The sequence below is a fragment of the Euprymna scolopes genome, chromosome 21 (assembly GCF_053919585.1).
Source record: "Euprymna scolopes isolate OS-2025 chromosome 21, ASM5391958v1, whole genome shotgun sequence".
Taxonomy (NCBI): Eukaryota; Metazoa; Mollusca; class Cephalopoda; order Sepiida; family Sepiolidae; genus Euprymna; species Euprymna scolopes.
In genome coordinates, this window is record NC_136502.1 from 45763932 (window position 1) to 45781010 (window position 17079).

General features: G+C 35.5%; 1 protein-coding gene across 1 annotated transcript in view; it reads left to right on the forward strand.

Annotated features, from left to right (window-relative positions):
- The window catches only part of LOC145242199 (uncharacterized), a 36752-nt gene extending 23933 nt beyond the window's left edge, over positions 1-12819 (forward strand). Inside the window, exon 2 of the mRNA XM_080105195.1 lies at positions 5339-12819. Within this exon, the coding sequence (XP_079961321.1) occupies positions 8493-9410 (918 nt within the window). The 5' untranslated portion in view covers positions 5339-8492 and the 3' untranslated portion in view covers positions 9411-12819. The remainder of the gene's footprint in view (positions 1-5338) is intronic.
- Positions 12820-17079: the final 4260 nt, after the last annotated feature.

Sequence of the window (17079 nt, forward strand, 5' to 3'; positions counted from 1 at the left end):
ATTCGCTGAGGGCGATGATGCTGCCATTTATACCTTTCACCCAGTCAGTGTAGGTTATATATTTCTTAGCTTCTCCGGGTAGCTGAGATATAGCTATAATGCACATGGAACATCCCAAATCTAGCATCGTGATCCCAGTGAAGTGTACGTCGTTTGTGTTGAAGATGGATTGGACGAGTGGTAATTGGTGAGCGAATCCCTGGAGGTTAAAGACGTGATGGCTGATGTAGGGATAGGGTGAATGGAGCATTACATCTCATCCTGCCCAAAATGAAAATCCTCTTTTGTGGATAGTAGGTCATCATCGGTTGTTGCAATGTAGGCCTGTGCTTGAGTGTGAGGTGGGTGACAATATGGGCAGTTGTGTCCACGGAAACACAGTCGTCCCCTAAGGTAGTTCTTGCACAATGGGGTACGTGGCATGTGTTGGTGGTCTTTGTGTGTCTGAGGATGGTCATGTCTTAGTTGGTTGCTGAGGCTTGTCTAGTGTTGGTGGGGCTGTCTACTAGATTGAGGTGGTAGGTCTGTCCTGAGTGGCGTGTCTCTTTGATGTGACTGCTGTGGTTTTTGTGTGTAGTATGTAATTTCATGAGCAGCAGTGATGTTGGATCTTACGCCATGATCGAGGTACCTTTGGGCTTTGCAGGCTATGCCGGTTGCACTGTAGTGATTGTCCATTGTTTTGTGAAGGTGGGAGTAGAGGCTTGAATTCCAGACCTTCACCTTTTCACTCATCAGCATCACCCCTATGATAGATATAAATCGGTCCATGATCAACTCCGTGTTTTTGTCCTTTTTATATTTGTTTTTTATGTGGACAGCTGCTTCTCTCAGTCAATTTTTCCCCGTCTTGTCATTCCAGGTGCCAGGCTCAACTAAGGTGCTGGAAGTTTGTCATTTGGTTGCCATGGGCTGCTTGCAAATATTCTTTCAGTTCTTTGAAAGTGGATGAGTCTGTTTTCAAATCAACCATCTGCTGAAAGATACCTTGGTCACGTAAATCTTTCGCAGACTTGACGAACTCGCCTTCCAGGCTGGGATATCTATCCAATTCTGGCACGGCGTGGATGGTATAGGCTTTGTTCAGCACCATGATGACCTGGTTTACGTTGTGTCTTGGGCAGAATAATTTCTGCTGTTTCATGACGTCCCAGATGGCTTGTTAACAGATAACCAAACTGTAATCATTTTCCTTTTGATTCGTATGGGGTGCCGTTGAAGTAGTCAGATTTAAAGCCGCGAGCATGTCGTCCATGTCGGTTTGGACTTCTCAAACTGCATGGCTGTGCTGCCCCTGTCTTCAAATTGGACAGGAGTATTTTCTGCTCTCTGATGAGGGTGAAAAGTTCGATCCGCGTGAAGCTTGTGTAATTCTCCATATTTAACTTGCTGTACGCTTCTGACACCAGTGTAATAGACAAGCGTATGGTTGCAAGAAAAATACAGACAACTGAATAAAATTAAATATATATATTTTATTTTCACCAAATCAAAAGATTTATAGCGGTAGAGGCGTCGTCATTAGTAGCAATGAGTCTGGTTGATGTCGGTGAGTTACTTGCGATAAGTTAAAGACAATCTCGGCGACGACAGTGGTGATATTTATAATAAGTTGGTGTCGGTGACAACAGCGGTGTATTCGCAGTAGGTTGGTGCCAACGACGACAGCGATGTGTTCGCAGTATGTTGGTGTCGGTGACGATGATGCCGAAACGATCCTCAAGGACGGTAAGACTGCCTTGAAAATGAAGGAGGGTTCCTTTTATAATCGGTCTTTAGCTCGAATAGGATAAAAAAAACGTTTCATTTTTTTGTGTCTCTGATTGATCAGTAAGTCGCGTTTTCTGATCACGTGGTATATCACCTACTACATCTGCATGGAGAACACAGTTCTGTTTTTGTTCTTTGCATAGCATACGTTAGGCATAATTGATATTGTGTACGTGACTGAAATTTTAATGTGCGGTGAAATGCACGCACAATTGAACATTTTAACAGAGTGGATCATATGATAATTGAGTGAGATTTATTATATAACAACTTCATCATCAGTATGTCTTTCTTTCTTTTTTTTTTTTTGCCATGTTGTTGCTGGAGCATAGAACCAGTAGAAGTCCATTTGTTGTCTTTATGGTAGTCTTTTCAGATGTCGGAATGGTGCGTTCGTCACATGGAATTCATGTTAGGGTTTGTGTTCCTGGATAGAAGCGCTGGTTGAATTTGAATAAAATAAATGCGTATTAGATACGTTTGAAGCCAAAACAATGCATTATTACAAAATAAACAGATATTTATTTTGTTTTAAATTTATATTGAAATTTATAAATATATTTCGAATGTACACTTCATCATCAGTATGCCTTTTTTTCTTTCGTTTTTTTTTTTTTTTGCCATCTTGCTGGAGCATAGAATCAGTTGTAGTATTATTTTTTTATTCTCGGTTTGGGATTGAGAAGTTAGCAGTCCTTCCCAGTGACCTGTTAGACCTGTAGCAGAAACAAATGGGACTTTTTTCTTCATCGAATCAATGCCTCTCCCCTGTGCTATTCGTCCACATCTTGACCAGTCAGGGGTACGGCGCTTTGATACTTCCTATCCCCAAAGGAAATCGGCCAGCATCCGGTTTGAAGAAGAACAACTTATTCTCATGCAGAGAGACTCCAAATGGAACGGACCCCCTTTTCTTCTCTCTCTCTCCACCTTGGTGTTATCTCTACGGTATCGACGATTCCACTGGAATAACTACCGCGATAATACCAGGTGCCGGAGTCCAGCTTTCTACAAGGAAAATACCACATTCTCCTCAATAAACCTTTTCTGTGTTACATTTTATGAAGTTGTTGCGTTTGTCATTTCAGAAGCTTGTATCGAATTGTTTATTTTATTAGGGTGTGCCCTAAAAGCATTACAAACCCTAAAGACCCATTGACTGTTGGGCTGAGTGTGTTGGTGACTTGATGCTGCAAATTGGAATGACATGTGGTGAAACTAAACGTTTCTATTTATATACAACACGTGAACGTAGTTGTAAGCATGTGATAGAACTGACACGATGACAAGGAAATAGCAAATGTTAGATGTCATATGCGTTTCCCTCTACACATTTATCATTCAATGAGGTGTTATCTCTTTAAAAAAAACAACATTTATTTGACCATTTCAAATCAATCCTAACATATTTGCCGACAGTTTCTAATCACAATTATATTCCCAAGCTGTTTTTTGTGATTTGTTATTTCAATAATAGGATGTCTTCTCAGTTTATCGAAACTAATGACCTTCGTTTGACCTTAAAATAATTAAGTCAAATAAATCTTTCTGCAATTTTTCCAAATTAAATCATAGTTTTATATCGACTGTTATATACATTTACACACAGGACCTACAACGTTGTATTAGTCTATGTCACAAAGAAGACCAGGATAAAGAATAACTGGAACTCACTTTTTCATAACAACATTTATTTCCTTATCCTTGTGTGACTTCTGTGCGAGCCTTTTCTAGTCTCACACAAAAAACACGCGTTCACATCTCAAGCTATATACATACGTACACACAAACATACGCGCACATGTACACACAAGTAGATATATTAACGTTCGCGTACATACACTCACATTCACGTGTATACACACACACGCTAACGTACACACATGTACTCACATACACGCACGCATGGACAATGTAACTTCCCCTTTCTAAGGAAATCCACACATGCATAAAAGACCAGCGGAAACACCTATAAAAGCCACTTGATACTATGTGGAACAAAAAGCCAACAGACAGTACGTACACTTATACGCTTTCTCTCTCCATGACCTGGATTGACATTCTCACTCTTTCTCTCTCTATATATACAACTTGTCCCTGAGAATACCTTCACGTAGCTGACTGTTAACTGATGTCAACCCTCTATCCTCTTCTTTGTCTACACGCTGGACTATCATTCTCATTTCTACTATATTACTCACTTCCCTTCCCACGCGCGAACAAACGATAGTGAGATGAACACGAATTTCCTTTTCTTTCTACACCAGCAGTCCCGCAACAAACGATGGTTACACCCGCGCAGACATGAACACGTGTTATATCTAAAACATTCATTCTTTCAACAGTAAATAAACAACACGTTTATCTTATCCATCAATTGAGTTTTTGTTTCCTTCAATTCCATTCATTTCATTATTTTCTTTTGTAACGGGATTAGGATTTATATATCCTAGTCCTCTACACTTTTTGTTACAGTTGTGACATCTCTCAAGTGATCGTCCCTCTAACAGTTTCCCCTCTCCTTTTTATAGTCTTTTTCCTTACAGTGATGTCATTTTGCATTTCATGTGCATTAGCATATGTGCGTCCGTGCTCTGTTATTTTAGTTTCTGACACCTTAATATCTGCCAGTTATACGCAGTCTGGTTATTATAACAAACACAATTCTTTTTTTTAGTGCTGCCATTACTCACTTACATTATTTGGTCTGTAAATCGGAGGAGACATATATTATTTTGTTTAATAACAGCCGAGAAGTTTTAACAATGAGTTTTCAGGTACAGTGTTATAAGTCATAGCAATTTGACATTCGTCAGATGAATTGGAAGTATTCTTGTTGATTGGAGTATGTTTATCAGAAAACAAGTCTTGTAACACAAGCACAAGAATGCAACACTGCCATCATGTGACAGGAACTGAAGCTTGGCAGACAATATAAGACTTATTACGAGAAGCGTTCCAAAAGTAATGCCTCCTATTTTTTATTCTGTTCGAGTTGAACAGAGAGGATTACAAATTCCATTGTTATGATGACCGAACTTATGCATTCATGACCTAAAAGTTTCATCTCCCTGTTGCAGATATTGACGATGTAAGACCCTAAAAAAGCAACCTTTGTCATGGATGTGCATTAGAAGCAGAAATGTGTCATTGAATTCCTGGCAAAAGTGCATTGAGAATGGTAGTGACTATATAGAAAAATAAATTTTAGAGCACAAACGATTGCTTGTTTTAATGGTAATGCTCCTGTCTTCATAGTTCTTCAACTTTTTTGAGTTAAAAAATAGGAGGCTTTATTTTTGGAACGACCCTCATAAATTACAGACTTTTTGCTTGCACCTTGTCCAAGAGGTAGAGGCGAACATTTAATGCACCAGTCCAGATACGGTAGTAATCTATGTAATTTATCCAGGGCGATACCGGGTAGCCTTGCTAATAAATAAATAAGTTCTTCTGGAGTTATAGTGCGAACTTACATAGATATTTTTTATTTTATGTATGTTTTTGCTACACTTAAATAGAATTTTTTTAAAAATTTCTAATTCCTTTGTGTTTCATTTGTTTACAGAGCTGCCAAGAAAGACTGAAATACCTATTCATCAGTTTTTGATTTGACAATTGAAGATGGATTTTGACAAGAAGCGCAAAGTGACAACAGGAAGTGGAAAGGAATCATTTAGAATGTTACTTTATACATGAATCAAACACTTTAGAAGATATTACGTGTCAAACGAAAAATAATAATAATGAAAGCATTAACAACATTTGATAAAATCCTCTCAATGAGAATCTGAGCTAGAATTTTTAAAAATGTAGGAAACAGATGACAGTGTCCTAATTGTGTATTAGTCATGCAAGATTGATTATTTCTTTTACTGTGAAATACAAACAACCACCTGGATGCTTGGCTTCATCACCATATTCTGTTTAACGTCTGTTTTACAGGCTGACATGTTATACAGTTATTAGAAATTGACTTCCAACTTCACCTACTTCTGGTCAGGTCTTTATTTATCCCTCTTTCTCATGAGTTTCTTCTTATCACGTCCTTCTATATTTTCATTGGGCTTCCTCTTTGAACTGGACTTACTCCCTCAACTGTTCTACATCCACTAACCCACGAACTCTCATCCATTCTTTTAACATGGCCAGACCACCGAAGTTTCTTGTCGAGGGAAAAAAAGATGACCAAGTTAATACTTATGCTAAAACAATAATATTTTATGAAACCTTCCTGAGGAAAATGTGAGTTAGAATCCAGAAAATGAAGAGAGCAGGTAACAATATCCTGATTGCACATCGGTCACACAAAACTAGCCCATTCTTTTATTCTGAAACACAAACAAGAACCTGGATGCTTTTGTTTTTTTATGGAAATCACTCTAGATAAGGCATGCAGCCACTTGATGTAAGAAATTAACAAGAGAACAAAAGATGATTATTGTAAAGACAGGAGATGACTATTGAGCTTAGTTTTTAAAAGACCAAGGCATAGTAAATAAGTACATTGGCAATAATGCATGTATCAGAAAGAACAAGACCTTTAAAATGCCATGGGATGACAGACATTTAATTTAATAATAGGTTGTCTACAACAAACCATACATACAGTAGATAAAACGTGTGTACATAGGTTAAACATACAAGTAAATGTATTGTTCCAATACACAGTAGTATACACAGAGTTATTCCTAAGAATATAAACAACAAATGCACTAAAGAGAAGACATTTACCTACATTTCCTTATGGATTCTTTTCTACTATGAGAAGCACCAGAACGGGATGTTGACTGTAGTGCCTCTAACCAGCAAACAAAGAAAAACTTAAGCCTTAATTTTCAACCATGTGTTGATACGAGAATTTGTGTTCACAAGATCTGGAGAACTAAGTACAAGAGGAACATCTCTAGCCTGGGAAAATATTTTCTCCATCCAAAATTCTCATCCATATAAAACATCAAAAAGAAAATAATTAGTATAATTATTGCAATATTCAGTGGGGCATAAAAGATCTTACATGTTTTGAAAAGAACACAACTATATAAAAAAAATAGTTATACTAAAAAGAACATGAAAAATAATTTTGTTTTAAATTATATAAAATAGTACTAGAAACTATTACATATTACTATAAAATAGTAATAGTGGTCATTGTTAGAAATAAATCGCCACCGGGAGTTCTCCATCCTTCGCAATGTCATCTCAGTTGGAATTGTGTTAATTATTTCTTTTAAAACCTTAATAATTTGGCAACAAAAGTAAACGTCATAAGGGCTTAAATCTGGTGATTTGGTGGCAACCATTTATCTTGTTTGGTTGTCTTCAAATTCAATATCGACCCTTGGCCTTTTAACTAGGAACAAAGTTTAGTACCTGTTCTGATACTGCACTTTGATTATTCTGCCTTTGATCAGCAAAGAAATCCTTTTAGATGAGGCAATTTAAATTTTTGTTCCAATCCAGAGCGCCCCTTTTTGAGGAGCTGGATTTTCTTCAAATTAAAAACTACACTTGTTAATAGGAACAAACACTTGTTACAAAGTGTCCTCATAAGTAATCAAATTAGGTTCCTTCATTTCATCGATTTTGCTCTTATCACAATGTTTGTCATCGATCAACTGACAATCCATTCATTCCATTAACTCAGATGGCTTTTGGCCTTGATAAGTGGTGACTTATTTAGTAAAAGAAAGAAAGACATTAAACGTCCACAACACAGTTCTCTATGATCATTATATACAGAAATTTTTATGACAATCAAGAAATTGTCACTTTGAGTCAACCAATAATCTTTTCTTTTTTTTTATCCCAGGACATTCCAGCTGCATTTGCAAGATTTATACCTGTGCTTCACTTAAAAACATTATATTATTATCAATGAATGTTATACGGCATTAATTGTGCATATCCTCACATTCGGTTTAGTGTTAGTTTTATGTGTAGACATATGTTGGATAGCTTTTACAGATCTTCTGAACTAATCCATCTCTGGCCTGGTTTTTATTTATCCCTCTTTCTTTCCAATCCATCCATATAACTTTTCCTTAGCAATACCATACCAACTCACTTGCTACATGAACTGTTCTATACCTACTAATTCAAGAACTCTCATCCATTATTTTAATGTGACCATACCAACAAAGTCTTCTGTTCTGCACTCATCTACCTACACTGTCCAGATTTGATCTTCCTCAAACGTCATCAGATCTAAACCTGCCTAAAAGACTCCCCTTGCACATCTATCATATCATTCTCATATCATTTCTCTCCATGAAATGCATATCCTCAACCCTTACTGGTCATGTTTCGCTTCCATACATCTTCACACTGCACACACATACCTGATTGAGTCTTCCCTTGTGCTTCAATGGTAGCATCCAGGTAACAAATATTCTGAACAACTTCAATATCTTCACCATCCAAATATACTTTCTCACATCTGAGTTTTCATCCAATTGTCTTACAATTTGAGCACACAAACTGGTTATCATTTCTTAATCTACTGAAAATTCCATAAAGCAAAATAATAATAAAAAAGTCAACCCCTCAAAAATGTGTTGTTAAAAAATAAAACAAGGGTTATGAAAAAAACACAACAAAAAAAAAAACAAGCAAATATTTGTCTTATAATCTACCTGTAATTCCACAAAGAAAAACAATTATTAAAAAAATCACCCATTCTGCTTTAAAAAAATGTATTATTAAAAATAAAATAAAGCGTCATGGAAAAAAAACTGGAAACAAATATTCAAAATGATGAAGACAAATCCAAGCAACCTGAAAGTTGCCCTGCTCTCTTTGAAACTTCTGTGCAGCATCCAAACACAACCATCCAATCTGACGAAAAGAGCTTTACTTGTAAAACCTGCAGGTGCAGTTTCTCAGACGATTCCAACCTCGACTATCACATCAGTATACACAACGGTCCAAAACGTTTCCACTGCGAGATTTGCAAACTCGTTTTCACACACAGATCACAGCTTCAACGGCATACAAGGGTACACACTGGTGAAAAGCCATTCGAATGCCACACTTGTGCAGCAAAGTTCGCACATAGTACGACGCTCAAAACCCACATCTTAACTCACACGCATGAAAAACCTCACCACTGTGAAATCTGTGGGACAAGATTTTCACACAGTTCAAGTCTAAAGAAACACACGCGATCGCACATGGGCATCAGACCGTTCCACTGTGAGATTTGTGGTGCTCGATTCGTGGTCAATTCAAACCTGAAGAGGCACATGGTGTCACACACTGGCGAGAAACGGTTCCGCTGCGATACTTGTGGGTCGAGATTTTCTCTCAGTTCTCATCTTAAACGGCACATGCGATCACACACTGGTGAGAAGCCATACCACTGCGACTATTGCGGGTCGAGGTTCGCTGATAACTCAATCCTCAAGAAGCACGTCAGGACGCACACAGGAGAAAAACCCTTCCCGTGCGATGTGTGTGGTTGCAGATTTTCCATCAACTCGAGATTAACCGAACACATGCGAACCCACACTGGAGAGAAACCATTCCAGTGCGAAACGTGCGGATTAACGTTCACAGCGACATCCAACATGCGGAAACATATGAGAAGACACAGCGGACCAAAACCAATTCCTATACAAAATCTATGGATTGAAGCCTAAACATGCAATGCAGAACGCATTTATTGAGGATTATTCTCGATGCCTCCATTCAGTTTAAAAAACTACTTGCAAGGGTAGCCACCTGAGTAATTGTGAGGTAAATGTTGCACAATCTCCATCCACACCTCTCCTATAAAAAGATATGGTGGACCAAAATCCATTACTATATAAAATCTATGGGTTTAAACCTAACAGTACCTAAACATTCAATGTAGGACACATTTCTCGGATTAACATTTTCAGCAACGTCCAACCACACCTCTCCTGAATCGGCACATATTTAAAAAAACATGTTTTTTATTCAATTTTCACCTCAAACAAGACACAGTGCCACTTTAAAGTAGGGGCTACTATCGTGGACATAAGTTGAAGGGATATTATGAAGGGAGTTGAGTAGCAAGATGTCTGTTCACATTACACTTGAACTTCTGGATGTCAGCACAGTTGAGAAAGCAGAATCCTGGAAGGGAGTTCCAAAGTCTAGCAGCTCTAGGGAAGAGACTATTGGAGTAGAAGGCTTTCTTACACCTAGGGATCTCTACTGTGTAGGGATGGGACATACGAGAAGACACAGCAGGTCAAAATCAATTTCTATGCAAGATCTATGGATTTAAACCTAACAGTACCCACACATGCAATAAAGAAACATTTGTCAAGGATTATTCTTTGTTCAGTCTGATTGTAACGTGGCTGTTACACTCAAACCATGTTTATTACTGTTCACCCCTATCCAGACCCCCACGCTGTCCAGTACCAACTATCCTGGGACGCATTTTGCTTTCTCTCCGGCCACACACTGACCGTAGCCAGCCATTTCTCATCTTCAACTTTACACGTCCATTTTCTTCAATGCATACGTTGTTTCCCCCATCATATGGCGTCCTTTTTTTCTTTTCCTTGTCACGCAACGCACATTTCCTAATTTGCATATGTACCTTTTTGGCTACTGCTGCTAATATCTTTACAAGCTAGTCAGTCTACAACTCCTGCTGATATTTTCCCGTGTACTCATACGTGCTCCGTTAGATAAAGAGACAATAGATACCCTTCTGTAAGGGTAGTCACAAGAGTAATTGTGAGGCAACGGTTGCACAATCCTCAACCACACCTCTCCTGAATTGGCGCTGCTTGAGTCCAATGGCAAGGAGAAGTGCGAGATGACTGAGAACAATGTTGAGATAAGCAGAGAGCACATACAGCACCTGGTATTTCTAAGTGGTCACCCATCTTAGTATTACCCAGATTCAATGGGAACCGGTGTGTCAATGTGATTATGCCATATATAAGGAGGTTTAGTCTATTTTTGTCAATATTAACTTTTAGCACAATTCGATCTAATTTTAAGTTAGAAGTTGGTATTTTACCATTTTAGTCTTTAGGAAGTTAATGTAGTTTGCTTGAAGCATTGTTTAGTTTGTAAATAAAGGTAATTTATAGAAAGGCAATACAATGCAAAGGTGTAACAGAAAGACACAAGCTGAAGCAAATTATAATATATAATAGACTAAGTTCTTTTTTCGATCTGAAATACATAGTAGATAAAAAGAAATAGACTAGTATGAAAAAGGTAAACGTGTTCATGACATTAATATGCTATAAAACAATTAGAGTCTAGTGTTACTGTACGTGGGAGGAGTAGATAATAAGTTGTGGGTAAAAATGGCAGACACCTTCAGTTTGAGAGAAGCAGGTAATCTAGAGGAAATTTAAACATTTTGAAAGAAGAGGAAATAAAAGCATAATTTCTGGGAACACACATGAAGGCTTAGGCTAATTGGATGGTGAAACAGATTACCATATGAAGGTTTTGATTATTAATCTATCATGTCTGCATGCAGAGGGGAAAATCGACTTTACTTTATTATATAGTATATAAAAAAAATGCAAAGATTACCTTTATATCGTGTTATATTGATAACACGATATAAAGGTAACACTTATCTAAATAAGAATATGCTAAAGCAATTTCTTGTTCATACATACATTATAAACCTTACACCTCTTTATTAAAAGATGGGTGTTTCTGATCGCCAAAGATGCAATGCTAAAGAAAGTAAACTTCTAAATTTCATCTGATGTCACTGTTGTGTCAAACTCAAACTAAAATATCGGGTTAGGATCATCAAATTGTAATACCTGTTCTGTCCAAAGATGATACAGAAATATTGTGTGGTTCACATTAACATCAAACGTTCATGAAATGAAAATCTATCAAATCCTAAAAGGCTTGTTAGATAGATCTCCCATAACCAAATATCCCCTGAAACTACATGAACCAGAGTATTTAGATGTTTTAGTACAGACAAAGATGGTAGAAAAATATCTTTGGGGTCTGCCTTTGCAATGGACATCCATAGAATGGAAATATTTTAAAGCATATAGCAATATACAACAGATTAATGTTGAATATCCATGGGTTTTGCTAGTTAATATTTGATCCAACAGTGCTCAATAAATTATAACAGAAGTATGTAATAGGATAATTAAAAAGAAATGGAAACTAAATGTCTGTAAGAGTGTACGAGAGAAATTTGTATTTATGTAACCATTCGCTTTCTAATGCTGTTGTTAAATTATTTCAGATATATGTTCTGCATATTTATAAAGTTGCGTCATCTGTATATGAGCAATGTCAAAAAATTAACAAATGTGCATATTGTTTTGCAAATAACATCTCATTAATTAACTATTTGCAATCATTTTTTTTTAAATTAAATGATTATTATAATTTTACTATAAGACAGTTCGTTCATGTGTAAACACAACCACCTAGAACAAAATGGCTGCTAGGCTCTTAAAATGCAACCAACAAGTCTTATCGATGATGTTTATGACACTTATTGTATACAAACTGAAGAAATAAAAATATTCCACTTGTCATGAAGCTATATGAGAATTTTGAAAATGATTCAATGGATTGCTAAGTGTCGATTAAAAGCCAATTCTTTGAGGTGGGAAATCTGTAATTTACCATACACATTGAACTTCTATTCACAATAAGTTGATGGTTGGAAATAAAAATGTTCAAAAGATTAATTTTATAGTTTAATACATAAACACATTTTTGAATGGTGATAACTTTTCTTACAAACAACTATTTTTATGATTTATACGTGAAGTAAGGATTTCTTCATAATTTATACGTGCAGTAAGGATTTCTTTATAATTAAATGTGCAGCAAGATTTATTTATAATTTAAACGTGAAGTACGGATTTCATTATAATTTATTCATGGAGTAAGCATTTCTTTAGAATTTATACGTGGAGTAAGTATTTCTTTATACTTTATTCTCATTATTTATACGTGGAGTAAGTATTTCTTTATAATTTATACTCACGTATAAATTATAAAGAAATCCTTACTGCACATATGAATTATAAGGAAATGCTTTCTGCACATATAAATTATAAGGAAATCCTCAATCCACATATAAATTATAAAAAAATCCTTACTCCACGTATGAATTATAAAGAAATCATTAATCCACATCTAAATTATAAAAAAATTCTTACTCCATGTACAAATTATAAAGAAATCATTTACACCACATACAAATTTTAAAGAAATCTTTACTGCACGTATAAATCATAAAGAAATCCTTACTACACATATAAATCATAAAGAAATCCTTACTGCACATATAAATCATAAAGAAATCCTTACTGCATATATAAATTATGAAGAAATCCTTACTGCACATATAAATCATAAAGAAATCCTTACTACACATATAAATCATAAAGAAATCGTTACTGCACATATAAATCATAAAGAAATCCTTACTGCACATATAAATCATAAAGAAATCCTTACTGCACATATAAATCATAAAAAAATCGTTACTGCACATATAAATCATAAAGAAATCCTTACTACACATATAAATCATAAAGAAATCGTTACTGCACATATAAATCATAAAGAAATCCTTACTGCATATATAAATTATGAAGAAATCCTTACTGCACATATAAATTACAAAGAAATCCTTACTGCACATATAAATCATAAAGAAATCCTTACTGCATATATAAATTATAAAGAAATCCTTACTGCACATATAAATTACAAAGAAATCCTTACTGCACATATAAATTATGAAGTAGTCCTTAGCCCACATACAAATTATAAAGAAATCCTTACATATATAAATTATACGGGGAGTAAGGATTTCTTTATAATTTATACATTGAGTAAGGATTTCTTTATAATTTATATGTGCAGTAAGAATTTTTTTATAATATATATGTGGAGTAAGGATTTTTTTATAATTTATATGTGCAGTAAGGATTTCTTTATAATTTATATGTGCAGTAAGGATTTCTTTATAATTTATATGTGCAGTAAGGATCTTTTTTATAATTTATATGTGCAGTAAGGATTTCTTTATAATTTATATGCGCAGTTAGGATTTCTTTATAATTTATATGTTGAGTAAGAATTTTTTTATAATTTATACGCTGAGTAAGGATTTTTTTAATAATTTATACGTGCAGTAAGGGTTTTTTTATGATTCATATGTGGAGCAAAGCTTTCTTTATAATTTATATGTGGAGTAAGGATAACTTCCAATTTCAGTTTTTATATAAAACCCGAACTCAACTGGCATCCTTTTTTTCTAGGCCGCTGTATCTACACATTACCCACAGTTCTATTCATTTATAGTTTTTACCATGGATAGAGACTTAGCATTTGGGATGAAAATGGTCTTTTAGTTCTTTTTGCTAAATTTGATTCTTGGAATATATATATTATTGTAATTGGAATTTATTATTGAGATAAGTATTATTTATATCAATTTATTTATTGCGGACTATTATCCTCATCTTTTCTTAATTGTTTCACGACGTTTCGGCCAACTATTCCTCTGGCCTCCATCAGGTGGTAATCGCTATGGATAGGAACTTTGAATCTCCTAACTGCATTCTCAGCAATCTAAAATCTTTAATATAAATAATACTCATCTCAATAATGAATTCCAATTAAAATAATACATATACCATTCGGTACAGATCCGACCATGGAAGATCAGATAATAAATAAACGTGGATTTATAAGATCAAAAAATCCAACCTTGATCACCCTTCGGGGCCTGTAGCACAGTTGATAGACATTAAATTTCTACGGTTCCAGATGAGCATTGTCTGAAGATAGCGGTTTCAATCCTACCGAAAGCCAGCCAGAGGCTTACTTGGCCAAAAACGTGGTGAGACAACAAAATCTACAGATAGCAGTGATTGCTGAGAATGCAGTTAGGAGATTCAAAGTTCCTATCTGGCGCGGTTACCACCTGACGAAGGCCAGAGGAATAATTTGCTGAAACATTGTGAAACAACAACTAATAAAGATGAGAATAATAGTCCGCAATAAATAAATTAATATTGATTCTTGGAGTTGCGTCTTTGATTCCTCAATTTTTTCCAATCTGTTGACAGCCTGTAGAGAGTTTAAATCAAATTTCTCATCATCAGATCTGCTGTATTGTAAAGTGGAAAATGATATACAGATGAAAAATATAGAATAGATTTATTCCATTAGGTACAATAATAGAAGTCCGAGTCAGGTAGCAACAACTGGTAAATGAGTTGACAAGTAAACACTAAGTGTTCACATTCCAACCAGTTTCGATCTCCTTAAGTCACGCATTCGAGCCATATCACAACACCAAGAGGCAGGTCCTGTTGGTATCTAAATAGCATTTAAACTGACATTTGATTCTTAATAGCCAATTTTTATTTTATTTGTTATTGTTGTAGCATTGTATCGTTATTTTCATGGTAAGTGCTCGTCTGAGCTCCAATCTATGCCCCCCCCACCGTTGCCAAACATTCATGAGAACACTCGTTTGGCTGTAAACACTATCAATAATTTCTCCCACTTTTTATCTGTTTCTAAACTTAAACGTAGATTCCATGAACAAAGCTTCTTCCTAAGAACTGCACACCTGTGGAACTCTCTTCTGTTTACCTGCTTTCCAGCTAACTACAATATGGCCGTCTTCAAGTCCAATGTAAACAAGTTCTTGATGAGTCGTTACCCTTAAGTAATCCAATTTACCAAATTTACACTTTTAATGATTACTATGATATTGTCCTTTTGACCACTGTACACTCTTTAATCTTTATCCTTAAGTGGCCTCTGGGCCTTGATAAGTGGTGATTCCTTTGCAACCCCCCCCCCAAAAAAAACACATTATTGGCACTATGATAACATGCTCCACTACAGTTTTATTAAAAAAAAAAAAATCTAGTCCAGCTCAGACAATCTATATTATGAAGCATTTTTTAACTTATCATTCCCCCTTAAAAAAAAGAGTTATCTCCCTTGAACCTTAAATTTTATTTCTTTTTCAGTATAAGTTTTAAAATGTGCAAACTAGTAAAAATTAAAAACTAAAATGTCTTCATTGCATTAACAGCCATGCTGGATAGGTATAGCTTGTATACATAATATTTGTCTAAGTGTTTAAGTGAAAATAGTGTTTACTTCTCGGATATACATTTTTATCATAAGTATCGTTCACCATTTGACAACCATGTGTAGATTTAGCACTTCAATCATGCTGGCAATTAAAAGGGACAGGTTTTTGTATAACACCCACCAATGCAAGTTTGCTCTATAGCAGAATAGCGCTTCCCCCCCCCCTTTTTTTACATGGAAATTGACCCAGACAAGACATGAAGCTACTCGATGTAAGGAGTTAAAAACAAACAACAAAAAAAAATACATCTAGGTAAAAAACTAGCCATGATAAGTGTGAGTTTAATAGCAATTCTCTCCCCTTTGTCAGAAATATTGTTGTCAAAAGTAAACCCTAGATTCACTTTTTACTCTCCTAGTCGGTTTGAATACTGTGAATTACTTTTTCTTTTTCATCTGGAAAAAGCAGATTTCCACTTGAATTGCATGAGCCTTCCATGGATGTGAGTGCTCTGCTTTGTGATAAAATAAAACAAAATAATTTCTATTAATTTAGTTCCATTAATAATTTAACTCTTTGATCAGTTCGAAACAACCAGAACACACAATGGTTTCGGTCAATTTTGGGGCCAAAAGCAGTGAATTCTGTGACGTACAAAAATGCTTTAAGATAAACCCCACGTTCAAACACAGAATAATGAATGCACACTTTGCTTCCAGGACCACATTTTGGAATGCTGTTGCAGCACCCCTGATTTTGCTCGACACCAGACAAAATAGTTATTCGTTTCATTTACCAAGAAATCCCAGAGAGAATCAGTGTCATCACCAATGGGCCTAAAAAAATGCTCAAAATATGTCACTGGGGAAAGTAGGTGGCATCTCTGCTTCTGACGCACGTCCATGACAGGGGTTGCTCTCTTGGAGTCTCACACCGTCAATATCTGCAACAGAGAGATGAAACATTCAGGCCATAAATGTGTAAGTTGAATCATCATTACAATGGAATTTGCAATCCCTTCTCCTCCATTCAGGCGGAATAAAAAAATAGGTGGCATTACTTTTGAAACGGCTATCGTAATCAAGACAAACACTGCAGTATAGTTAACAAAGAGACTATTAGCAAAAGTCCATTATATGTTATGGGGTAAGCTTATATACCTGCAGGTTACAACATGATTGTTTTCAAATCCAATATAAAAAAATACTTGTTATGACAAGTATTTTTTGAGATTGGATTTGAAAACA